The sequence below is a fragment of the Polistes dominula genome, unplaced genomic scaffold (assembly GCF_049000335.1).
Source record: "Polistes dominula isolate Pdom_NZ unplaced genomic scaffold, Pdom_raw_medaka contig_28, whole genome shotgun sequence".
Taxonomy (NCBI): domain Eukaryota; kingdom Metazoa; phylum Arthropoda; class Insecta; order Hymenoptera; family Vespidae; genus Polistes; species Polistes dominula.
The window spans coordinates 2,863,934-2,891,808 of NW_028300879.1; the positions used below are offsets into that span (position 1 = coordinate 2,863,934).

Genomic DNA, 27,875 nt, shown 5'->3' on the forward strand with positions numbered 1-27,875 from the left:
GAATAAAGATAAAAAAAAAAAAAGAAACGAGTAATGAAAAATGTCGTCAGTGTCCTTTGAATGCTACATTATGAACTCTTTCTGAAATATTTCTCGTTACTAAATCTCTAACATCGAGCATATATTTGGTCATTTCATAACTCAATTTTACTAACACACCATCAAAAGACAATTTTATCTTAACATACGCCAGGTATAGGTATTCATTATTTTTTATTATTGTAAATTTAAACGAATTAATTACACTATCGTTGATACAAAAATGGGTGATTCATTAGACGACGTTTGTACAAGTAGTTTAAATATAATTATTCGATATTGATTAATCCTTCTGATAATAAAAATTGTATAAATGGAAGAAATTTTATGAATTTCCGATAAAGCACGGTTAATAGTATTACTTTGTTTGAAATGATTACACAAAAATCTGTATAAAAAAAAAATAAAAAAAAAGGATAAAAAGAAAATAATACTAGCAATTTCTGTCAACGTATATTCCAATTTGCCGTTTTGCAGAGAGAATTTTCTTGCGTTGTAAGCAGATCCCGTTACGCTAGGTGCGAATCAGCTTTAAGAAAAAGCCACGATCGACTTTGCAGGTGAGCATAGGTATGGTCCCACCTCTTCCTCCTCTTTACGATTTGATAAAATTGTTTTCCTTTTCCTTTCGTAAGTTTCTCTTGAAAGCTCCTTCCGAAGACGACGAAGGTTCTTTCTCGGATTCTCTTCGCTACATCTTCCTAGCCAGCTATCTTCGTAGTTCCTTGAAATCTAAATGATTCGGTTATTTCTAAAAGGTTACCCGAGGCGTTTCTCTTGGTGGGCGAGCTCGTTGCAAAGTGATTTCCCTCGTACTCGTAATCCCGAATTCGATCGATCGATCGACCGACCAAGTACGAACGAAAGCTCCTTTTAAGTGAAAGAAAGAAAGATGGAAAGAGAAAGAGAAGTCTAAAGAGATGGTGGTTAGTAAAAGAGGTAAAAAAAAAAAAAAAGGGAAAAAATAAAGGAAAGGGAAGAGCGATAAAAAGGTCAGGCGAAAGGATCGGAAGTAAAGGTATAAATAGGAAAGGATGGAAAAGAATCTCGTTGAGGTAGAGTCGTTTCCGGTGACCAATTCGATTTGCAGCCAGGGATTACCGTGAATTTCGTGATAGGCTTGAAGGAGGGAAGATAGGATTTCTAGATTCGTCGGGTAACTTTAATACTGGAGGACACCAACCTGGTATAGGTTGGGATACTAGACAACCATTTCAGTTAGGCCACACATCACGGAGAATATAGGCGAAGGTGTATAGAGGTATAGGTATCCCTCGGTTATATATTTTTCAGACAGGAGGACCAGACCAATGCCTAGAATCGCCTCGCCTCTTCCGTGTTGGTGTCCACTGCGATTCATTACCTCTCTATTCATCGACGTTACGGACAGAGAACGTTCTACAACTACACCTCTCGAAGAGCACAAGCTCACTTGCTTCTCCTCATTCTCCTCCTATATATAGGGTACCTACTAGATGTCTTTCCTTCAACACCGACTGCAGTCTAGTCGAGTTGATATCGTCCGTTTTGATTTCGACCCTTACCCGTTCTTCCTTCCCTTCTCCAGCCAATGTTCTACCAGTGTAGATATATTAAAGAGTTGAAAAAGAAAAGAAAACACAAAATACTCTTACTTCTTAACGACAATTCTTATATAAAAATGTTCTTTTCTTTCGAATTGAAGAGAAAAAGTATTGTTGGTAAATATGGCGAGCTCTTTTCAACTAATAATCCAAGCCCAAGAAAAGACGTTTAAACCAAGCTTCTTTCATCAGCTTCTTTTCGACTATGAAGACCATTGTCGCAATAGCTCCTTTCGTCATTGCTACCGTACTGTGACGATACAATGAACAAATATTAAAAACTATAAATTCATTCGTTTTTTTTTTCGTCGTGAACCTAACAACAGGGTTAGCCCTTTCGCTGTTGTGCTTTTAATGAAATTCGCAAAGTGTTGGTTTCTCTCGTTTGCTCCTTACAACCGACACGTTTTCTTCTATCATTTTATCTAAGCATGATAAGATTTCTTCACTGTTGTCCTTCATTTAAAAATCTCTGATTATGACGACTATTTTTTTTCTTCACATATTACATCGTATGTTTCTTTATAAAGAATTTAAATAAGGTACTAAACGAGTATAATAATATTGTAGTTGACGATAAGTCGTATAAGGGGTATATTTTTAATAATAACTAAAGCAAATGTCGAAAATACGGTTCGATAAGCGTGTCACATAGATTTCGTGACATTTCTTTTAAGGAACGATAACATATCGTTAATCTATACCAACAATGAAAAAGAAGAAAGATCTCACGATTATGCCAAAGCGTGTTCCATTTCGTACGAATCATGATAAAGCGCCTTTCTTATTCTTCCGTCTCGCTTCTCACATCGATCAGAAAAAAAAGCATCCGATAAAATATATTTTGGTGTCGTTGTAATGTTAAATGCGTCACACACAACATGCTAGATAGTCAAAGATAGTAAAAAACGTCTCGTCCTATATTTATCCATTTTTTCTCGTTTTGTTTTCTTCTTTTTGTTATTGTTTTTCTTTTTCTCCGCTCTCGTTGTGTTACGTCGACGAAAAATTGTCGTGACACGAGACGTCATTAAAAACCACGAGGAAAAATAACATAAGCTTTTAAATTTCGTCGGTCGATCGATCACGCGCCGAATTCAATTTCAAACTTTTCCTTCCGTCCCGGGGAGAGAAAAACGTTATACCGTCGATTTACCGTGAAACCCTTTCGCAAAATTCGAAAAGTATCCGTGTGAAAGTGTGCGAAGAGAAATAAAACGCTAGAGAAAGAGAGAAAGAGAAAGTGTACAAAGAGGAAAATAGAAAAAGAAAGACAAAAAAAGAGTTTGTGTGTGGAGAGAGAGAGAGAGAGAGTGAGAAAAAGAGAGAGAAAGAGTGGGTGAGTGAAAGGGGTAAAGGGGTGAAAGGAAAAGGGAACAACGTTTGTGCGGAGGCACGGTGAGAAAATAATAGCGCGGTCGCCCTCTGCCGTTTTAAACGATCGAATACGTCCGAGCCACGCGACGAGATTTATGCGTCGATTATTTATCGCGTCCCTTTCGCCGGTGAAAATAGAAAATATGCTTAAAAGCGGAGAAAGCGAGAACCCAACGAGAAGGTTGTATCCCTCGTCGTCGTCCTCGTCCTCGTTCTCGTCTTCGTCTTCGTCGTCTTCGTTGCGTGTACACGTGTACCCAACGCAGGCACGCACATAGGAACGCACGCACGCGCAATGTATTTGGGTATGGAAGGTAACAACACGAGTACGCTCACGATAGGTATACTTAAAATCTCATTTATATTGCCGGCGCTAGCTTGTGCTATCTGTGAATACATAAATTTACCCATGAGAACTGTCCGTTCTATAAATACGTCGATTTTATGGAAGCCACCGCGGATGTGCACGCGAGTATTCTGTACGTATGTACATCGTTGGAGAGAGAGAACAAAAAAAGAAATATAGCTTTTTCTATCTTTCTTCCTTGCTTTCTTTCTTTCTTTCTTTCTTTCTTTCTTTCTTTCTATCTATCTTCGTTCTTATTCGTTTCGATAAAAAAAAGAAAAAGAAAGGAAATGATAAAATAAAACAAACAAGAGTAGTAGAAGGTCGGAAAAGAATCGGAGGGTGGATAGGATAAGCTGTACTCTTGGTTGATGTACCAGCCAGGCTAGGATCGAAGGTTCAGGTGGCGTTCAAAGCAATATCGTAAATCCAAATCGAGTTCGGAGGGGAGGGGAGTGAACGGTCCATTGCCCTTTCCTTTACGGTGCTCGTTCTGGCAGCGACACCTTTTGCATCTGCGCAATATCTTCATAAAATCGGCAATAGGATTATGCACTCGATGATATGTAGTTCGCGATCCTGTAGAAGTGGAAACAGTCAGAAACTGGCATGCGAAAGTAGGTATCTTACTACTACTACTAGCTACTTTCGAACGAGTAATAGAAGAAGAACGAACGAACGAACGAACGAGTTACGATTTCCGTATCTTTGGATTATCTAGCATCGAAAAATACGGCTTTCGTGGTGCTTTCCAAAAATGTTTCCAACCTCGACATAAATATTACCAAAGATAAGGACGTTATTACCGTTATTATTCTTACCATTATTATTATTATTATTAATGTTATTATTATTATCATTATTATTGTTAATATTATTATTATTATTATTATTAATATTGTTATTTTTATTATTTTTATTAATATTATTTTTAGTATTATTATTGTTCTTATTATTATTGTTAAAATAGCATGTTCAATCTCTTAATCTTGCTTACGAGAGATTAAATCATTTCGCGGTTTTTCCTAGATTAGATAGGTACGATTAAATTTTGGGCTATTGCCATTTTCGGTTATCGGATCATAAAGCTCCGATTAAATCTCCAATTGAAGTAGTTTAAATGCGCAGTGGCATTTAGCCGTAGCAACGAATTCGCGTTACGTTCGGCGAACTTGTGAATCGTCTCCGGACTTTATAATAAATTCCAAGCGACAGAGCGCGCTATGGAAAAATTGATTCCATCGGAAAACCGAGATAGGTAGAGATAGTTGACGAGAAAAAAGAGAATATTGACAAAACATTCCCATTGGCTGCCCCCGAAGTGTAAACGCGTGGTCTACGAATACATGTAAATAGTCTAACGGTGTTTCTGATATCGTAGCTGTCGATCAATCGTTGCATAGGTTTCAACGAACGACGCGGGATAGTTATCGGTGCTCGTACATAAAAAACTTGGACGAAATATCGCCCGACACTTCGATGATAACCGATCCGGTTTTAATCGTAGAATTGGCTAGCTGACGTGTGATCCTCTCAACAAAAAAATAAGCAATATATGACACGGTGAAAATCAATTCACAATACGTCATCACGAACTTTAGACTTATTGTCAATAATCGCGATAGTACGTACCACTTCGGATCAAATCTTCTTAACCGATCATTAAATAGTAGATGTAAATAATCATGATCTTATTTATTCACTAGGACTATTTCTATGTTACGTTTTATTTCATTTTTTCATTACAAGAGCTTCTATAAGACTCCTTGTAGGTACGATGTTTTATGTAATTATTTTTTTTTTGTAATTTTTAAATTTTATTTAATCTTTTTCATACACCACTCTTTAAACAATAGAATTATCACTCGTGAATATCGCGTGGCTAGAATATTGCATCGTTTCCTGTTGAACCTACGGGACAGTAAAACCATGATCATGACCAACGGTAACGGACAGAGAATATAGGCGTGCGGTATACTGTTCCTGGATGAAATGTTTATAACTGATATTTATTGATATTTTGATTGATTACTTCAGGGAAAGCATTTCATTAAAAATTATTTCATTCGAAATTCGTCGATAAATGATTAACAAAAAATATAGTAAAGCCATATAGTAAGAGAGTTCTTTAAAAGCACTTTAAAACACCCAATGCCCATTGCGAGCTTATGTCGTTGGAAGCCCCCGATTCAACTAAATTGTTTTCGGTCAAACGAAGCATTTGTAAGCCATAAAACGGTCGCCATTGCATCCGGTCTCTCGGACGATCTATTAAATTTTTATGAGCTCTTTGTTGAAAACGTTGCGGTAATGCAGGTTTTTGAACGATGGGGTGAGCACGACGACTGGCTTGACGTTTTAAGCAAAACTTGCGCGTGAACGCACAAGCTCATCGTTCAAGAGAAGTGTGCAAAAAAATTGGCCAAGAACTAAAGCCAAATAAAACTAATTTTTTGAAGTGAAAACTTTTTTAGAATAGGGAGTGATTTGAAAAAAATGAAACGCGGCGGCGATGTAACGGAGCGGCGGGCGGCTATGTAACGGCCACGATATTTAGTAAGAAGAGAAAAAGAGACAAACATATAGAATTGAGTCTGCGAGAAAATGAGACAGAATATAGCTATATAGTTTTTCCTATTCTCGGTCTCCTCTCTATGCTCTGCTTCGTAGTTATCGCTCCTGGTTGTATATGTGTGTGTTTGTGTGCGATTACATACTACGAAGCGTAGACACATATACAATAATTTCGATACTATACCTGTTTGTAGGTAGGAGCGATAGAAAGGTAGAAGAATAAACAAAGATAAGCACGTAGGTATTTGACAAAAAAATAGGGTACAAACGAACCGACGGGCGAAATAAAGAAAAAGGGTGCGTGGTCTGTTTTTTTTTTTTTTTTTACCAAACGTGTCATTTTTTTCTATTTAAAAATGTTTCTATTTTATTGAAAAATTAATATTAAATTCTTTATTTCGCTTTATTCTCTCGAAACTTAGTCTTTTGAAGACTTTCACTTCTAACACGTGTCATCTACACACATGATATTTTTTCTTTCATTTTCCTCTTTGGCAAATACTACCGACCAAAGACCCAGTCCATTCTCATTTTATCCAGTTCTTTTTATTCATTTCGGGACAATTAAAAGCAAGATGCAAAAAAAGATTATGACTATTTATATTTATATTTCTATATTTCTTATTTACACGTTCCCCATACTCCATTATTGACTAATTTTAGTCGGAAATAATTCTCTTTTCTTTTTAAATTCTGCTTTATTCGTTTGTGAATTAAATGATAAAGTTATTGAAAATTAAATTACAATGCGAGCGTATATACATTTTAAAAATCACATAATAGAAATTAAAATTATTATTAAATTAATAAATGCTATTTAACGAACAATATTCTGTAAAATATTATATTACGAAACAATCGAAAATATTATATTTATTTAAAATATAGTAAAGTAATCTGTAGTCGTTACTCAATATACGGATTTATAAATAAAACAAAAATTGTATTTTCGATAACACATAGGTATAAAATAATCGTAATATAAATACACAAAAGGAAAAATATTAAAAGAGAAAACAAATATTATGATTTTTCGTAGGGTTTTTTTTGCACGAGATCACCTTTTATAAGATCCTTCTCGATAGTCGTCTTATCTCGTATAATCCTTTGATATTTAAGCAAGGTGCAACAGACCGGGTAGTTGTTTTCGCAAACGCTTACACTTCTCTTCTTTTTGTTTAGACATTATGCGTTTAATTCCACTACTACTTGAATAAGCACGGGAGAAGCCTTTCTCATAGAAGTTTCACGGTAGATATCTCATGCGTCTAGGGTTCTCTTGCATATACAGGCATAAGCCGTACTCGCTACGGCCCTGTAGATGAATTCACCGGTGCGTTGGGAACACATTGCTCGTGTTAGACTGGCGTGGATGTAAAGAGAGAGATAGAAAGAGAAAGGGAGACGATACGAGACGAGAAATGAAGAGAGAGAGAGAGAGAGAGAGAGAGAAAGAGAGAGCTTGCTGTTCACGAGAAACAGAGAGAACATAGGACTAGGTCCAACTTCGCTCGTAATGAACTTGTGAATATTTAGTGAGGTAATTGCCCTCCACGGTGAGCCTCTTCTACGTCCAACGTTGTACAGGGTGTCCGCAGAATCCGAAAGCAAAACCAATATCCAATGGCCACCTGTGCTCGACCGGTGGCTACTTCGACGTATATCTACGCACACTATTGGTTACGGATATATCGATAATTTCATTTCTTCGAGGGACATCGGAGAACTATTCGTACTCGTTTCGTGGTCGAATCGTCTTCTGTATCAACTCACTCTCTTACCTCTCTTTTTCTATTTTATTTTTTTCTGATACACGTTTTATGTATGAGAATGAAAGACAAATTCGGATTGACACCGTATACGAAAACTTCAGGGATAAAAAAAATAATTGCTTTCAATCCTTTTTTTAAATTGCATTAAATTATGCATTTGGTGTAAAAATTAATTCGATACTTTCTTTAATGATGATTTAATAAAATTGATCGTTGTAATTATCGATTGATAATTGCTTTTCGTTTAAGATGAAATATTTTGATGTAAAGGCTTTTTGGTAAAAAAATAAAACAAAAAAAGGAAAAAAATGGCAATGAGCAAACAACGAACAACGAGAGAACTGAAGTTTCAAAGGGTTGAACGACGTCGAAAGGAAAGAAAGGAAAGGAAGAGACAAGTGATCGTGACGATTAGAAAGCGATAAGCGTTACCCCATAAAAATTACTGCTCGCGTTATAAATGCGCAAGCTCGAAGAGACACGCAACAAAGCTGCAATCTCCAGTCTAGGCAAAGCCTACGTGTCTCGTGCAATCGAGGCCTTCGAGTTTCTTGCACGCCATCCGAGCGTTTTATAATCGCTTTTCCTTCTCCCTTTCAAACCCTCTCTTTCTACTTCTTAACTTTTCTTTACCCTTTTTTTTTATTCCTTTCTGTCTACCCTTTGCCCTTCAAAAAAATCTTTTCCTATTAATTCTTCAACTTCCTACCCGCTGTGAACACCCTTTGACAAAGCGTATTCACTTTCTAAAATAGCCTGCATAAATTAGATATTTGTTTTATACCACTTCTTTTTCTTAAACTCCAAGCAAAAATGGAAATGAAAATAATGCAGGATATCCTGTAGAAAGAAAAAAGAAAAGGAAAGTAAATTCCAGTAATAAATTTGCTTTATGCATCAATTTATAATATATCGAAGTGATGTTGGAAAGAAAAAAAAAAACAGAATGAAAAACGAAGCTTGAAATTTGAAACAACGACAAGCTATGGTGATCGTAGTAGCATTTTACATCACCTACGTTTTTGACACATCTTTTGTGAAAACGAAAGCGATCGGGGATCGCTTTTCCAATTTGATACAGAAAAGATTCCATTAATAATTTCTTTGGGAAGACGAGATAGATACATTTCATCGTTTCAAGAACGAAGGGGGAATGAGAAGTAGTAAAGCGAGCTATTTGAAAAAAGTACGAAACGGATGGTGTAAAAAGAGAGGATAGGGGATAAAGGAGAAATAAGAAGAGGAAGTAGGAAAAGAAGAAGAAGAAGAAGAAGAAGAAGAAGAAGAAGAGGAGGAGGGAAAAAGGAAGAAAGAAGGTTGAAGAGAAGCAGAAGGAAAAGGAACATACGGGATACGAGTAAGTGAAGCTGCCAGCCGGTAGCTGACTCGTACCGATAAGAAGGCTCGATTTGTTCGTTTCTTCTCTATCTCTTTCTCTCTCTCTCTCACTCTTTCTTTCACTCTCGTTTTCCTTTTTACAACAAGAATACGACATTAACCGGCGGACGTAGACGACGTCGAAGATGTAGACGGGGAAGAGGCGACAAACTCAGGCGAAGCATTGAGCGCCAAACGAAATAGGGAATTTAAGTGTCGCTGCTCTGATGAGATCTTCTCTCTCTCTCTTTCTCTTATATTCTCTCCTTACTTTCACCAACGACTACTACTCCCTTTTCTATCTTATTCTCACCCGTATTCGACTTTCTCATTTCATCTTCTCGTCTCTTTTTCTCACTTGAATCCTCCTGCTTTGCGCACGATACACCTCGATCCCTTGGGGGATTCGAAGTCTTCCTTTAAACCCTTCTGCTCCTCTTCCTTCATCCTTCTCGTTTCTTTTCTCACCCCTCTCACTCTCTCTCTCTTTCTCTCTCTCTCTTTCTCTATCTTTTATTTTTTCTTCGTAGATCTTCCTCTCTTACTGTCCCCCCACTTTTCTTTCGTTTCGCTCGTGTCACCGATCGATTCGATAACAGAGGATCTCTAAAGCTCTAGATGTTATTCCAAGTTATCTTAGCGTAGCCAACATTGTTTCCAGACGTTCTCAAAACTCGTTATTCTCGTCGCGAGTTCGCGGCACGTATTGTGCGGAAAAATCCAGGAGTAACGATAAGAAAGAAGGAAAATCGTACCAACCCATTTCGCACATCGTCCTCAACCTACCTCCCTTCCTCTTCCCTAAGTCGTTACCACCACGGTCTTCCGGTTTCCGCATTACGCGAAACGATGCCCGCTAGTGAAACTTTTATTTCTTCGTAATCCCCTTTCCGCTCGCTTGCCTTTATTTTGCGAAAGGACGAGTTCGCTATTACGAAAACACCAAGGGTATCCGTGCTTCGGTTAACTTTTTCATAAATAAAGGAGAACCATGCCGGACCGTAAGTAATATCGTTACTCTGATTTTATGTTCGATCCTTCTTCCTTTCTTCCTTCCTTCCAACCAAGAGTAGTATACATCTAATCCTCGGCTATACATTGTTTTTATACGAAATAAAACAACTGCCGATCGACGTAAGATTTATTTATTAATTTATTGACATACTTACCTATGCTTAAATTCATCCTAACTAAATTCATATTATTTATTTAAATGTATTACACGATATAAATTTATTTCACATAATATAAATAACTATTGAGAGAGAGAGAGAGAGAGATGATTGGATGAAATATTTTTAAGAATAATTCTTCAAACTGTTTTTGACATTAAGAAAATATCGAAGTTTGGTCACTCGATCGATATGTTTATTCTCATATAATCCTTCCAATCTCTCGTATCAATATTATATGTACGAACGATACCTGGATTCTTGACAGCGATCTTACGAAGATTTCTACGGGTGAAAAGAGAACGAGTAAACGTCGTGTAGCTGTTTGAAGTATCTCGTCGTGAACTCGGATAGAGTGCAGGTCACTGGGCGCTTCGGTCGAGTACTATTTGGCCCACAAATGTAATGCACCGAGCTGCCACTTCACATGTGCGTGCTACACCAATTCAAACGTTATGAGACGTGGCCATGGGCATTACGTCCCTCACAACAATACCTACGACAGTGTACATAACGCGTACATTCTCTTTCTCTCTGTCTCTCTCCCTTTAACTCACCTATTCACTCACTAGGTCATTCTTACTATGGTCATCGTGAAACATAGATACGTACATGGATACAAACGTTGGACGGGCTTTTAATCGGTTGAACGAACATGTACTTTCTCTCTCTCTCTCTCTCTCTCTCTCTCTCTCATTCCCATTCGTGTATGCGTAAGTAATTAACATTTACAAACGATAATGCGTGAGTATCATTTCCGATACGCGGAAGTACCTAATGGATGAAAAGTTTTCAAGTAAAATGAATATAAGTGTTTAAGATTAGTCATTTCCTCTTTTTCTCTTTTCTTAAAAAGTAGTCAAACTATCTACTGTTATTTATCGAACACATTTTTTTTCACGATAGTTTTATCGAGGTCAAACGAATCTCTCAGATATGTTTATCTTCAATTGCTTTAGTAGGCTAAGATCATTAAAGAAAATACAAATTCGAAGAAGAAAATTTGTTGTGATTCTTTAAAACATTGTTCAAGTGTTTTGTTTAAAGAAAATTACCTTTGATTTTTTGAAAAAAAAATTTATCGTCGAATTAACCAAATTGAATAGTTTTTGTGTTTCGTAAAATTTTACTTGCATATATCTGCATAAATACATATATATAATATATACCTATACCCTTACATTTACGTATATATATATATATACGTTGGTAAGACTCAGTTAGATCGCGTGTAAAACGCACTGGCACGATACACTGTGTCGGTTCAACAATACAAACGGGCCATCGTTAAACTGTTGCCGTTAAATTGCCGCAGCGAAGTACTCCAGAAACGGAAGGAACTGGCCAGTAACAGTGGCAGCAGAAGCAGTAGCAGTAGCAACTGCGACAACGTCAGTAACGGAAAGGCTCTTCGCTCAGTGCAAGATATACCCCTTAACGTTCCAACAGGAGCCCTACCCCTTGCCCCTATAAGAGCAAGTGAGATGCTACGAAAAGGGATGCTGCGAGAGATAGCTCTCCCTATTGCGGCACCGTAAAGACGAATTAACGTACACATATACCAGAGATGCACTCACCGTACGAACTAAAGGAGATACATTGCGAACGGAGCTTGTGCTCTGGAAGCTGCTGCTAGGAGCACTTCGTCTCCCCTCACCTTTCCTTCTCGTTTATTGGACAGTCTTTTGAAGAGACTTCGTTTGAAAGCCAAGATCCTCGAATCTCCCAACTAAGATCTTCACGAAAGGAATGCAATCTTAAGAGAGATAGAGAGAAAGAGAAAGAGAGACTTGCAAGGAAAGTCATGAAACGAGCAGGTAAAGTCGGTAAGAGCTCACTAAACGAAAAATACGTTCTAGCTGCGTCTCATTCATTTCCTTCTAACGACAAATTTACTCGATTCTATTAGATCTGTGGTGAGATGAAATTACGTGCAAATATAGGTATTGGTAGATATATATAACTGAGAAGAGATTATGTTCTTTTCTTTTTCTTTTTTTATGCCTACGATTTATTTCTTCTTAGGAAAAGATTTGCATAGTGGAATACTTGGTTGGATAAAAGATAAATATAATACAATTCTTATCTATATTACAGTTTTTCTTTTTCTTTTCTTTTTGATCAAGAATTACAGTTATATAAATAAACATAAAGCGTTATAACGTCAAAAGCAGTATTAAAATTGTGTAAAGAACGACATATATCTAAATCGATCGCATTAAATCGTATACGTGAGATCAATGATAATTATTTAAGAAGAAGGTAAAGGTAGTGGCTTGCATTTTGCTTTCCTTGGATAATCACAGGTCTTCAATGCATCATGAAAATGTAGACCAGGTGGACACTTCATTAAAATCGGTTCGCCTTCGACGCAAACATAGTATGAGTCGCAGTGATATGGATCCTTAAGCAGAGTAGCATTTGGACCGTCCTCATCTGGACACTCGGGTTCAATTATTGGCTCCGTAAAAACGACAGCGATGTAAACCAAAATGGTAATAGCGAAAATAACTAAAATATTAAATTTACGGATTAGAACACACAAACATATAGATTTATTATCTACAAACTGAAAAACTTAGAAACTGTCTATTTTTGAATTATTCATGATTCATAACCGCATTATATATTAAAGTAACGTGCTCACCTTTCATTTTTGATAAATAGAGACACACTTTGAGTATAACACTAGTTAATGAGTATACTGTCTTTTCGATACTTAGGCAAACGTATCTGCCTTCTACCTTATATACCTGACTGATAAATTTACTCTTATCAATATCATTAAAACTCAATCTTCCCATCTTGCTCTTGCTCCATATTTCTTATCATATATATATAAATCAGAAAAGTGAGATATCACAGCGATAATATTCGAACACAATTACACATAAACCAATAAATAAAACTTCGATTTCTTATGACGTTGGTAGACGAAAGATTCCTCGAATGGTTGACTGCTCCTATTGTCTGAATGAAAAGAAAAAGAATATAGTAATTCGAAGAAAAAGTGGACTTGTAAGTGAGAGAGAGAGAGAGAGTGTGAGAGAGAGAGGGTTAAACGAGAGACGGAAGAAAGAGGTGTCGACGTCGATGGGCGGGGGTGGAGAAGAGGGCAGCGTGGGAGAGGCTGCCTGACACTCGGACAATACTGGCGTGCTCCTGTCGCGTTTGGTTCCTGGTTATGGCGGGTGCACAATGCCTATTGTCGGGCAACCCACCGTACAAACGTGTGTGTCGACGCTTTCACAAAATGGGCCGACGCTCTATTTCTCTCTCTCTCTCTCTCTTTCTCTATCTTTCTCTCTCTCTAACTATCTCTATTTCTCTTCCTCTTACTCAGTCACTCTCTTTCCTTCCACGTCACTCTTTACTACTCTGTCTTTCGGTATTTTTCTTTTTCTTTCTCTCTCATTTCCGTTCTTCACCCTTTTTACTTCATCCGTTATCCACTCGTTTCCTTCCATATCGTAGTTTTTCCAACGCACGCTTGGCCGTCGCTCGGCTCCTTAAGACATCGACCTGTTTTTGGCAAAGTATATACACATACCGTTGGCACGACGACTAGAACACGATATCGACTTTTCTTTTTGCCTTTTTACTAAGAAAAGAAAAGAAGAATAAAAAAAAAAAAAAAGGAAAGAAAAGAAAGGAAATGAAAAGAAATTCGAGAGATACGAGACAGAATAGAAAAATGCACAACGAAAAGATCAAAAGTTCACGATCGGATTTGTATGATGAAATCAATCGCGAACAATATTTACGCCTCATTAACTGCACATTTCGTTCTATGCGTGAATAAAGATCAAATTTAAATTCGACCAAATCGTGCGTTAATTCTCTCTATCGCTAAATCGCGAAATTTGTTATCGACAGATTATTCATTTCGTTGACAATGGTCTCGCATTTTGGATGATCGGCTAATGCAGATCGATAGAGAGTGGCTTATCGATAGATTTCGTTTATCTTCCTCTACGATAGAACAAAATTAATTTGGCTATAGATTAATGTTTAATAATTTGAAGATTATTTTATTGTTAGAATTTCTGATAACGATACTGGTTATCTTTAACATTATTGCTTGTTTCTGATAAATTAAGGAATATGCGCAAAAACATTGAAAGATCTTATACGATCAAGAAAGGGTAATTTATTTTTGTATTGGTTATTTTAATTTAAAAAAAAAAAAAAATGAAAGAAACAATATTTCCTAACGAAATTTCCTTGAATTTTATTTTAAGATATTATCTCTCACGATTATCTGTTAATTTCATATATACTTATCGTAAATGTAAATATCTATTAATAAAGAAAATATTACTCATTTATATCAATAAATAACACTGTTAGAGATAAATCGAGTGGAAATAAACGAAAGGGTGAGCTTGAAACGTTTACGCGCTATATCCTAAAAGTTCTTGATAATATTTGAAATTCGAATTTAATCACGCTTCATTGTTCGAAAGCACGCAAGGAATTTCTGATCACAGGAGAATTTTATTGCATCCTGAACACGTCGAGGTAACGAGGTATCCGAAGTAACGAGGAAAAGAATTCGCTTCGTTACGTTGTGAGGGGATACAGTGTACAAAGTAAGAAGGAGTGTGAGAGAAAAAAAAAAGAGAAGTAAAAAAGTAAGACAAGAAGCTGAAGAAGCTGAAGAAGAAAAAATAAAAGAAGATGGAAGAAGAATGGTGAAAGAGAAAGGGATAGAAAAAAAGGCAGAAGTATAAAAAACCTGTCGAGCTTCCTGCAAGTATAACACAATGTTCATAATTTGAATCGAATCGTTTGCAAATCTCGATCCTCGTTTTCGTTAGATCTTATTCTCAAACGTTCGCGAGCCAGACACGGAAATTGGTTTCGATTCAGGAAATGAGACATTTCGATCGACGCAGAGCATCGAACGAGAATGATCGTCGAAAATCGTTCGACGGTTACGAGTGGAAATTCAACGGCTTCACGGCTGCCTCCTGTCAGTGTGCTGTTAAACAAACGCCAAAACGGAAAAGTGCTTTCGAGAGTTTCGACGATATCGATTTTACTGGATTCACTTTGAAAGAATCCTACGTTTTACCTACCAACAGATTTTAACATCTTCTTTTCGAATCTTCGTTTTTTTTTTTTTTTTAGAAATCATATGATAAGATTTATTATTTAATATTATTGTTTTGTATTTTATAGAAAAAGAAGCAATTCAAGGAGAGAATATAAATTACGGTTATTAAATCAGACGTAAAAATCATCGACGATAATTGCTTACAAAGTTTTAAGGAGATGAGATTAAACTTGAAATACATTTTCATCGCGTAAGGTTTCTTCGAAACTCGCGAGCTTACACGGATTAGTTTATCTCGTCCTAGAGTTTTTCGTTGAATCGACGTGCATCCTGAAAATCCGTGAAATGGATCAGTCTGGTCTTTTCTCTTCTAGTTCGTAGATAAGTTTAAGCGTTAACTGAATGACGAAAAAAGAAATATAAAGAGTCTGACCCACCATACGCTCCCATCCTCCTTCCTATGCATGCATATGTATATACATATATACAAAAAAGAGAGAGAGAGAGAGAGAGAAAGATAGACATACATATAAAACATTGGAGATTTCGCACTACTCGCCATATTGGCGTACACGCCGCCTGCATTTTACGGCCGTATTCAGCGATTTTGCATATCGAACGGTGCACGAGAGTATGTGCAGGAAAAAGGTAGATAGGTAGATAGGTAGGTAGGTAGGTAGGTAGGTAGGTAGATGGGTAGAGCTTGGTATGGAAGGTGAAAGAGAGAAGAAAAGAGGTCGTTTTCGTTTTTCTCTCACCTCAGTTGAGAAGCACTGCAAACCCATTCACATATACGGCAATCGTAGAAGCGGTCTCCTTGAAAGCTCAATTTATCTCGAAACGGCCTCCTCTGCTATGGTACAAAGAGCTCGTATCTATCTATCTACAGCATCGATTCGTTAAAATGAGAGAGAAAAAGATAGAGACAGAGAGAGAGAGAGAGAGAGAGAGAAAGAGAGAGAAAACCCTAAAACAAATTGTCATAAGCAAATAAGCAAAAAGATGAGCGGGAGTACCCGTTTTCGACCGTCGAAGGGTACTTCGTAACTTAACTCGAAGCTCATACGAGTCGATCCATTTAATCCTCGAGTGTACCTCGAGTCCACTCGATACCGGATCCAAAGTTCCCTCGTGCATCCAAACTTTCCACCCACTTTACACGAGTCGCGTATACTTATCAAAATTTCACGTAACCTATCGAATCGTTTCACGAAATCGCTTTCGTTGGTTAGAAATTTTGCTAGATTTCACAGGGATGGTAGGAGGCGGAGTGAAAGGGTTAAAAAAAAATAATTAATCGAGTTACCACTTCGTGTCGTGATTTTTAATAGAGACGTAGAGTTAAAGGGTTTTTACTTGGATGGGTATTAAGTAATAAACGAGTTGTTATGTATCGATTCGTTTTTCGTAACTTTCTTCTTCTTTCGAGTTTATCTCACAGCGAGATTCAAGACACGAATCGTTCTCTCTCCTACGGGGAAAAAAAGGTAAAGCTTCTAAAGGATAGAAGAAGAAAAAGTAGAAAGCGATGTGGAATAAACGAGTCCACTTGATTGCAAAGTTACGGATATCGAAAGGGAAGGAGAAAGGGTGCCTTTAACGGTCTTTTATTTGACCAGCCGCATTTTCTCTTTTTATTTCTTTTTTTTTTTTTTTTTGCACTGACGTTATCGACGGTCTCGTGGTAATTCGGCGAGTTTCAAGAAAGGAAAGGATAAGAGATCGGGAAATCGGAGAGGAAGAGGTTAATCGAACGACAAGCTGATCGCTAATTTTCCTCTTGAGACACGGGAGAACGCGTTTTGCGTGCCTGTTACTCTCTATCTCGGAACACCCTTTGTGAGATAGATCGAAATATATTCTTCTTTCTCTCTTTCTCTCTCTTTTTTTCTCTCTCTCTTCTTCTTTTTTTGTCGGGGAAAAATTTATCGTTCGTTAACTCGCTAATCCCTACTTTCATTTCTTCGTCACGCGAGATCCACGATGATCTTTTATCGTTTGATAGCACGGTAAATTAGATATTCTCATTGAGAAAGAAAAGAACGCAAGAAAAGAGAGAGAGAGAGAGAGAAAAAAGAGAAAAAAAGCAAGAAAAATAAAAAGTGACGCTATGCGATATCACCGATATAGACCCGTACTCATTTCGTTAGATAAAAATATCAAACGGATAAAGTAGATACTCGAATTAAAGTGGTTAAATCGAGATACCGTATCAGATATCAGCCATCGTCGATTCGATGAAATTGTGTTGCTTTCGCCAATAGAAAAGTACATTCAGGAATATTTGAAAACTTCGTTGAGTTCTATGGAATAAGTTGCAAGTAGGAAGAACTTTTTTTTTTTTTTTTAAGAAAAATTTCATTCCTACGAAGAATGGAAAATATCGTAATAGCGTAGAATTATTTATAATTGATTGCCAAAAAAATTGAAATAACAGAACATATGTAGATAAAGATAAAGAAAAAGAGAGTATTCTAACACAGTGTTTTACACCTTTTGTATTAGCATTAGATGATCAATTCGAAACTTGTTGCGTTGACGTACATTCGGTACGAAGACAAATTGGAAACTAGTCAGAGATTTGTCATAGATTCGTGTCGGCAACATGTCGAGCTAGATACGATTACTCTCTGCTAGAAATAGAGGATGAGTAATACGAATATACAAAGTGACATACGACATCGGCATGAAATTCAAGTCTCGAATATGCCTACTTATCGTGTATTCAAAGCTCGCATTTGATATCTACAATAATTCGATTTCAACTAACAAAAGATTAACAACACCGAACGTATTATTACATTTGTTCTCATAGTATTTTATAAAAATCTAAGAAAACATTTTTCTTCTAATAAAATTTATATCTTCCTTTTACGCTCTCTTTTCTGTCAGTTTTTTTTTTTTTTTTTTATTTCCATTTTCTATATTCTCCTGTGTAGCTTCTTGAATGTTTCACAAGAAATTTCTTTGGCTGATCTGATAAGAGCAGACTACCACTAAAATTTGAATCGAATCCCCTTGCACATTCCAAATAATTCTTGGTTTCATCTTGAATAAAAGCAACGGGACCATGAGGAAGGAGAAATAAAAATATCTGACCACGGTACCGTAGAGTCTCTCGGTGGTCATTCGATATTTACGAAGACTCGTGAGTCACGAGGACTGCACATCCGGGAAGCAGCAGAATGTGTATTCTACGAGCAGACCGTGAGTAAAGTCAGGAACCAGAGTTAAGTTAGAGTAAGAGAAAGAGAGGCAAGAGGATCGTCTTCGTTTTTCCGAATTCCCGCAAGAAATCGTCGATCTTCTCTTTCTTCTAAGTTTTTCATCGATCTTTCTCTCTTCTCTTTTCTTTTTCTTTTCTCTCTCTCTCTCTCTCTCTCTTCTTATCGATCCTAATAAATATCAGAATTTTCTTTCAAAATTAGTAGTTTGGTATTTCTGAATAGTTCGTAGGTTAGATAGATTTTCTCGAAAACAAAGCCTCAAACGAAAAATTTTTATTTTATATTTTCGATTTATTTTCTCGTGCAGAATCACCCCCTTTTTGCTTGTACTACCAGTTACTGATCACCCTGTATATACATATATATTTTGCACGACATTTTACAAATAGTTGAAGAATTTGTTGATACACTATCGACTGACTATCCTTTCATTGTGATGTAAAGCAAAAAAAAAAAAATTAAAAAATAAAATAAAACAAAATGTCTATATCAGCTTTTCTATTACTGATTCGATCGTAGAAAAATAAACATTTTCTATAGACACACATAGTACTGTATTTACTAGTACACATTTACCGACTATCATGCGACACTTTGACGATGTACCAAACATCGAGAGACGAAATAATAAACGGATGGGTACTTTAAGCTATCTATGGCAACGATCAAGTTTTTATTGAATAATTAAAAACGTCAGTGGCAGAGCTCGGGCGTGGGCTCTCTTACGATGTTGAGTGCGAAAGGTTCCTCTTGAAATTTGCATAGCTACTTCAACTGTGGGAACTAGTTTGAAATATGGGCTTTTATTATTTTCGAGGTGCTTCACCCCATTAAACGTGGAAGAGTTCAACGAATGGAGTAAGTAATAATAAAAAAGAAAAAGGGGACGTTACAAATAAGATGATTTATTTCAATCCTTTATTATTTTCTATCTAACGTGAAATAAACGAAATCGTGATGAAGTCATTTCCAATGAATTTTTCTCACCGCAACGAGCAAGCGAAAAGGGAGAGGAGTTTCCCTAACTTGTTTCGCAAAAGATAAAAGGAGAACTAGAGGTAGGAAGAGGAAGGGAAAAGAGCAATATGCAAGATATTGGCTGACCAATGCAGAGAGGATACTATTCCTGTTAGTATTGCCGATGCAGCCGGTATAAAGTAGGGTCCCCGATAAAGCGGCAGTCGGATGGCGGATGGCGTGACATTTATCGCACGTGTTCCACGTGTCGACATTACGATTTCGAAAAAGTCTTGTCTTGTCCATACTTTTCCTTGGACGCGTAAAATGTTACGGGTAGTAGGAGTTTGGCCGGTTTCCAAGCGAAAGATCAAGCGATCTTTTACAAATACGATATGCGAGCACGTTTGAAGTATCAACTTAAAGTAAGCATCTCTTTTTTCTTTTTTTTTTTTTTTTATATATACTTCTATAAGAATTTTATAGTGTTTGTATGGTCTTGCTTTAAATTTCATCTTGAAATGCTTCTTCAAAAACAAATTCCAATCATTCAAATTATAACACTACCACCACCACCACCACTTTGGATCAGAGTTCACTCGAAGCTATGCAAAGAATAACAGTAATCTGGATAAGTAGGTAAAGCAAGAGACAAGAAGGAAAAAGGGCTCGACAAAGAGAGCAGAGAATTTCTCGTTTAGCAGCACAGAGAAAGAAAGACGGAAAGAGTCAGAGAGAAAGATATAAGAGAGATGAGAGACGAGAGTTTCGTCGTAGGCGACTTTGTTCATCAGCCAAACGAATACAAATCTGTTGCAAGCTCATTGGGTACAAGGAAATGTAAACGAATGAGGATCATAAGACCCGAGACGAGCAAACTAGATTCCAGGTCTTTCTGTATCTACCACCAAGTCGACTCAAATCAGTCTGACGTTGCTGCTTTTGTTAGAAAGAGCTTCGCGTTATGCTATGCAAATTGCCATTTTACGACCTACCGGATTACAACAAAAAAATAACTTACAACGCATGCTCCTGCACTTTTTCTTTCTTGAGAAATAACTAGTGTTTTTTATATTCTTTGTTTTATCTCTTTTTTACTTTCCACCTTTTCATCATCATTATTCTTGATTTTCTTTATCTCTCTCTCTCTCTCTCTCTCTCTCTCTCTCTCTCTCTTCCACTCAATAACCGAACGTTTGCAATGTCGTCGCAGCATTTAAACATCTCACGCCGTTCCGTAAATACTAACTTTGTGTCGTCCAAGAGGTTTATCCAACTTTCAAGGTCAATTTACGAATTACTTACAGAGCCTCGCCCTTCTCGGTCACTTGGTAAATTCCTCTGGCCCCCGCTAATCATCGCCATGCTCTCCTGAGAAAGTTTCAAAGAGAAATGAACTATTCATTGCGGTCGACCCCTTACAGTATTCGCCATCCTCATCTCCGTATCTTCTTTCCTCTTTTACCTTTCCGCCTGCCTCCTACTTGATGATCTCTCTCCGTACCCTTACATCTGCTCTTTCCTTTTCTTCTTCTTCTATATAGCAGTGAATTAGAAAAGGATGGAAGACTAAAAACCTAGCTAAAGGAATGAGAAAGACCGAAATGATAGGGAGGAAAGAGAAAAAGGTAACAGCCAGGCAGAACGTTGATATCATGACTGTCGGCACGGCCACCGCGTCCTTTCATAACACTAAATAATTCCATTTAATTACTCGCCCTTTACTTCCTACGTTGGTCGCCAAATGAGCCCGGGATATTATTTATTACGCTCTCTAAGTCGCTTTAAACAGTCTGCTGCGCCATCCATTGCAACGTCTACCGTCTTAACTACTTGACTTGGGCATTTCAACAGACACAGCTTTTTTAGTCTATCATATAACAGGAGAATATTAAGAAAATATCATGTGGGCAGATCACACGTGTTAGAAGTGAAACCTTCGAAAAACAAAGTATCGAGAGAATAAGACGACTGCAGAATATCAGGAGTAGGATAATTGTAAAGTTTATTTGTTATAATATTATAATTATATTATTGTTATCACATTCCAAAATTATTATACGTTTTATTAAAAACATATATAAATAGATAACATATTACACAGTAAACAAGTTCTCAATTCAAAGAAATGAAGCGAGTTGATTCTGGTAACTAAAAAATGCATGGTAACTAAACACCTCTGTTAGTGAACTAAACACCTATCTAGTAAGGTATTTTCCGAAAAGTAGTGAGGTTTTTTCCGAAAAGTAGTGAGGTTTTTTCCGATAAGTCCTTAGGGTATTTCGCTCTTACCTACAAACATTTCGAGTATTGAATGAATATGTGTGTTTACGCTTTGTAGTTTGCAGTCGCACACAAACACACACATATACAACCAGGAGCGATAACTACGAAGCATAGCATATAGTGGAGACCGAGAATAGGAAAAACTGTATAGCTATATTCCGTCTCATTCCCTCGCAGTCTAAATCCTATGTTTGTCTATTTTTCTCTCATTAGTTAGTATGCCAGCCATTTCATAGCTTCGTTACATAGCTCCGTTTCTGTTTATTTACTTTTCAGATCACTCCCATTCTAAAGAAGTTTACACTTCAAAAAAAACGTCACGTCGTTGATTTTGAAAATTCTTTCCAGTTCCTATAGAAATTTTTGGTTTCAAAAGAAATTTTAGGTATACTTAGCATTAGTTTAAATGAATAATCGTGTCTATGGAAACGTAATCGTACAATACTATGTCGCAGATAGCGTTAGAGATCTCGTGTTCTTAGAGATCCTTAACGATGAGAATTAAACGTGTACATCTATCGAATTGCTATGTGTCTAGGAGTCCTCGTTGTTGTAGATAGTGCCTTGCGTACGTGTCTTTCGAAAACGTCTGGGTATGCGATGCACGATCGTTCGTAATGGCTGAACGTTACAGTGTAGAACCATTGAGAAAGCAAGAAAGAGAGAAAGAGAGATAGACAGATAGACAAAGACAGGAGTCTGTTCTTGTTAGATGTAGAAAGATGAAGAAGGAACATGAGATAAAGAAAGGAGAGAGAGAGAAAGAGAGAGAGAGAGACAGTAAGGCTAGAAGTAGAGCTAAGTTAGTTCATCGAGTTAACACAAACGCATACAACGCATTTCGTCGAGCTTAGCGATATGCCGAGGTACCTATTTACATTAATTCCTAATAATCGCACAACAGCATCCGTCCGTACCTGAACACGGTCCTTATGAAACGAGTTCCTGAAATCGTTTAACCACCTTTACAAAATACACACAAGCAGCCTCTGTTCACTTTTGCAAACTACGTAGCGAAGGGTTCATGGTACCTGGTAGTACCTACCACACAGCACCGATTGTGGCCTCGTACACCTGAAGGAAGTTCATCGAGTTTCTCCATTTGCATCGTGGATGACCTATTTCCATAAAATTGTATTAATACGGGACTAAAGTATAGCAAGGGTGGTACGTAGCCATCTTGCTTCGCGACATTTGTTCCTTTTAGTGTCTCGAAACTGTTAACTAACATAGATAAACAACAAGGTAAGAATTTTATCGACAATCTAATGAAAAAACCAAATAAAGAATTAAAATTCTAACTAATAAGAGAGTCATTCTAACGAGGAACTTGTATTTGAGTTGAACACGCGATAGAGCGAACTGATGATGATCGACGTTTCATGTTTTCCCCTTGACTCGTCATCGTGGACTCGTTTAATTTAACATCTTTCTCCTTTCTATTTGTGCTTGGCAACATTGGTGCAGTCAGCATTGGCCCTCCTTTAACGCATTTTCATTCTATTTATCCTTTTCTCTTTTTCTCTCTCACTCTCGTATCTATGGTCGGCGTATTTTCCAGCGGTGCCCGCGGAAGAACAATGAAATGAGCAAATAACTAGATTCTCACGCGCAACGGAACAATAATGGCACCGGGAGAAATTTTTCACGGGCCCATGGGCAAAATAATTTGGCAACAGATGCGACGCGTCGCGTTTTCCGAGCCATCCGACCAAGGATAACCGGACAGAGGAGGGAAAGGAAAGAGAAAGGGAGTGCGAGAATGAAAAAGAGAGAGAAAGAGAGAAATATAACGATAGAAGGTGAGGGTGGCGGCTATGGTGATGATGGTAGTGGTGCTGCTGATGGAGAAGAGGATGGGCTGGACTGTTCTTCGGTGCCGGTAGGGTCGTCACGAGACGCGGCTGTTGAGGATGGGGTGGTACTCGCAAAGACGTCTCATTCTCTTTCTCTCTCTCTCTCTCTCTTTTTCACTTGGGTTACTATCGACTGGATGAAGAAGAAGAAGAGGAAGAGGAAGCAGGAGAAGAAGAAGAAGAAGAAGAAAAAGAAGAAGAAGAAGGAGAAGATAAAGACAAAGAGAAAGCTCGCGTTCCGTAGAGAAGCGCGGACTTTAATTTCCTTGAAATACTACGAAGGGCTTTAATTTGAAGTTCTTTGTAGCATATCCGCCATTCCCGCCTAGCCATAGCAGCAGCCCTCCTCATTTATTTATTTTTTTCCCCTAGTTTCTTTTTTTTTTCTTAGGATGATTTAAGATCAACGTCTTTGTCTAATCGCAACCCTTCAGAAGCTGTTATCTCTAATCTCTGTCAAGCGGATTAGTCGATACAAGAGATTCATTAAGCACTCGGGTAGAATTTGCGTTAGAGTTATCACTCTTTCATAGAACGCATGAAACAAAGATTAACCACTTCGTCGGTCTTACATTATAGAACGATAGAAGGGAAAAGCTCTTGGGGGTAAGGGGCGGTGGCTTTCCACGACGCTTGACTTCATGAAATTTTTAATCTTCGTTCGTGACCGCATGTCGCGAGGTTTCTACGTCTTACATTTTCTCTTTCTTTCCTCTCTCTATTCCTTTATTTTTCTCTCATTCTCGTCTTTATAGTTCTCTCTTTTGGTCGTAGTCGTAGTCGTCGTTGCTCGCCGCCAGTAAATTTTCCGTGCTCGAAGCGATAAGCAATTTAAAACTCGCTTTTCCGACGACGACGTAAGTCACGCCACATCCGACGAGGCTGTTTGACTTCTACAATGCGCCAATGTTCTCCCCCCATTCCCCATTTCTTTCCGTAGACACGCTTCCAATTGGTGGAACGAGTGAGAAGGTGAGGAGAGAGGAAGCTGGAGGTTAAATCGGAGGGTGAAAAGAAAGACGGGAAAATTGTTTCTAACATCGAGCTGCGCGAAAAAGGGGTGAACTCTCTTACCCCTCGAACGCGACTCGAACGCGACTACGAGGATAAGAATCGAGAAGGAAAGAGAGAGAGAGAGAAAGAGAAAAGGGAAAAAGAAAAAGCAGTTCACCCTCTTTCGATATTTCTGACTCTCTTTTTTTCTCTCTTTTTTTTTTTTTTTGCCCATTTATCGAATGTAAATTTTAATCGTGTTTTACACGCACCACCTGTAATTCCCTTTCATTTGTTATTCATAATTTTCTATTCTACATACATACATAATATGTTACGTTTGATTGGATTTCTTTATTTAAAAAGAAGAAAAATAAATGACGGGATATATCGTGAAAAAAAAAATAGGACAATTCTTTCTCTTTCTCTCTTAAAGTGCGAGGGAGTTTGAAAACAAAAGGAAGGCAAGCTTTAAGGATACTCGTGGATCTCGCTTAAGCACTCAAGTCGAAACGAATATCCGACATTCATTGCCTCTGGCCAGCGGTCTGTGTTCTTATACGGTGAGAAGAAAGTATTCGACCCTCGAAAGATCGAAGGGTCGTGCGAAACCAAAGGATGGGGATGTTGAGAAGGAACATAGAAACGAACAAGCTACGGGGAAAAGGGAAGGGCATAGAAAAAGAAAGAAGAAGAAGAAGAAGGGTGCAACTTAGAAATAACAAGGTCGAATGACAAGAAAACAGTGAAGAAGGGAAGACGGTTAGCTCGTTTCGGTAGAAGAGGGAAAATGACGTTGAGGGAAAAGGCAACGTGTTCGTTGGTGAAAGAAAAGGATGAGTAGGAGGAGGAGGGGTAGAGAGTAAGAGGTGAAGAACAAGAGAGGGGGTAGTTTGAGTCAAGACGTAAAGATAAGAGCACTACGTGAGCGACTCATTAAGGGATGCAAATTAACCAACGGCACCGTCTAGCTTCTTCGAAAGTTCGGCTCAGTGAACACCCTAGACCAACCATCACTGCTATCTGCTACCTGCTAGTCGTAGTTTGGCAGAAGTACAACGTTCTTCGAAGTACCGGTTCGAGTCTCTTCTATATATGTCATATACCTATCATCTAAGCTACATAAGGTATTTCGCAACCTTTGCCAGTTTCAATGAGGTACGGCTTCCTTGGTAATTCAACAGTCTACTTTCTGAGATTAATCGCTAAATCGAGCCCCTAATAATCTCTCTTTCTCTTTTTATTATTTCAGTATTATTATCTATGATAAATTTAAAATAATAAAGTATATATAGTTACAACTTAAAATCATATATTTTATTATCGGACACAATGTTATATGAATAATATATTCAACGTGAATATTTCAGTATTTCTCGCGACGATTTATCGTTACGGAAAAGATTCTTTTGTCTTGTCGTATCTCTCCCTCTCTCTCTTCTTCCCTTGTCTAATCGCGAAGCATATTTTTTGCTACAAAAGCCCAACGAATCAGAAATTTCACAAGAATCCTTTACGACCATTCAGTTAGCTTTTGATTTATAATAGCTTTTAGCTAACATTCTAACAAAAAGTAATAGTTACTATAATATATACTCGCTCGTATGTAGAAAGTAAAGATTTTCGCGAAATATTTCGTTATAACTATTACGTATATATAGATCTTTCTTCTTCCTTTTTCCAAATGAAGAATAGTTAATAAATCAAGAAATAAATCGAACGGAATTATCTTCAAGCTTTGATCTTGCTCGGAGGAGGATTTCATTTTTCTGAAAAAAAGAAAAAAGAAGTATACTTTAACCTTTCATTCGCATAAATAATTCGATTGATTCGACGTACATCATTTTATTGAGAATACTAAATCGAAAATCACGTATGCAACACGTCCGATGTCGCACAGGTTAATTTTCCTCTCAGCGTAATTAGAACGCGATCGTTATCGAGGTTCATCGGCTATTTCGAGTTCTCAAAATCTTATCTCGCAAGACCGTAACGAAGTCGTAGCTTAGTTAGTTAAGGGATTGAAAGAGAGGTGGGGGATGATAAGGAGTGGGGGTAGAAAGGCACAGAATCTCTCTGCCGATTCGCAAGATAACCAGCGACTATTGGATGTCCTTGGGTCAAGTTCAATTGATACTGCCTCGTCGGAGCTGCAAATGCGAGCAAATCGACTCTTGGAAGGGAGCCCAATCAAGGAGGAATGCGTTCAGTGTTAGTACTTCCTACGAATCGATGGGAAACGCCAACCGTTCTACAACGTTCCACAGCTACCACTAGCCGTTCTTAGAGAGTATTAGCGACCACTTCGGAGATCACCCGTGGGCTTATTATACAAATTTCCATGGATCGAACTAGCTCGGCTCGTTCACCCAATTTCCACAATTCGTATAGTTAACTCTCTCCCTCTCTATTTCTCTATCCTATTCTCTTCGTTTGTGATTTGACAATTAGAATCATCGACATTCGTCTAGCGTATATTCTACATACGTTAATTACGGTAATGCTAATTGATCAAACTCTACTATGTGCATTTTAACGAGACTCATCGACCGTATCCGAAACTTTGTAGTTAATCAGACAGAAGTCAGCTTTATTCTCGTTTAGTTTCACGAAGACTGGTTGTTTAAAAAAAAAAAAAAAAAAAAAGGGTAGAGGAGACACGGCAAGTGGCGAGCAGGTAGTCTGGTAAGAAACGTTGATGGAAAATGGCATTATCTTTTGACATAAGTCGGCCGAAGTACTAGAGGAGACGATTCGTAATTGCTTTAGTTAAGGAATGCGCGTTGTTCTTCGAGCTTGAACGCGAAAGAAAAGGAGAGTAAGAGAAAGGAGAACCTCAGGGTTCGAGATGAGGTGAAGCAAGAGCAAGAGAAAGACTGAAAGAGAGGGAGACTGAGAAGGGGGAGGGAAATGGAGGGAAAGAAGGACAGAGAAAGGGGAGTAAAAAGGTGGTAGCAGTGCTCGTAGCGTAGCAGGAGTAAGTTCAGCACCGTGGGGTGGCTATGAATTTAAATTTCTCTAATTAGGACTCGTGGGCGATGCGGTGACGCTGTTGGTAGCTCCAACCAACCGCGCTCCCTGTCCTTCTTCTCTCTTCTCTCATCAACTCTGATGTTCTCTCTCTTTCTCTCTCTTTTCTCTCAAACCCGTTTCTACCCTCTCTCTTCTCGGTAACAATCCTCCTCTCTATCCCCCTTCATTCTCGCTATTTCCCTCTCTCGTGGCAAGCTCACCGTCTCTCTACGCGTCGTCCCTCG

The 27,875-nt window shown here is 37.8% G+C and overlaps 1 protein-coding gene and 1 long non-coding RNA gene across 3 annotated transcripts in view; one reads left to right on the forward strand and one right to left on the reverse strand.

Moving 5' to 3' along the window:
* Nucleotides 1–27,875, forward strand: part of LOC149033627 (uncharacterized) — a 47,960-nt gene that overhangs the window by 13,232 nt on the left and 6,853 nt on the right. The gene's annotated exons all lie outside the window — the stretch shown is intronic.
* On the reverse strand, nucleotides 12,320–16,431 carry LOC107065094 (uncharacterized). Of its 2 annotated transcripts, none has more exons than XM_015318433.2 (3): nucleotides 16,058–16,431; nucleotides 12,888–13,210; nucleotides 12,320–12,751 (listed from the first exon to the last, which is right to left on the reverse strand). In XM_015318433.2, exons 2-3 carry the CDS (start codon nucleotides 13,042–13,044, stop codon nucleotides 12,492–12,494), a joined length of 417 nt encoding a protein of 138 aa, XP_015173919.1. In that variant the 5' UTR covers nucleotides 13,045–13,210; nucleotides 16,058–16,431; the 3' UTR covers nucleotides 12,320–12,491. The 2 variants fall into 2 exon arrangements, with proteins under 2 accessions (XP_015173919.1, XP_089028104.1); XM_089171978.1 differs by lacking the exon at nucleotides 16,058–16,431 and adding an exon at nucleotides 13,580–14,166.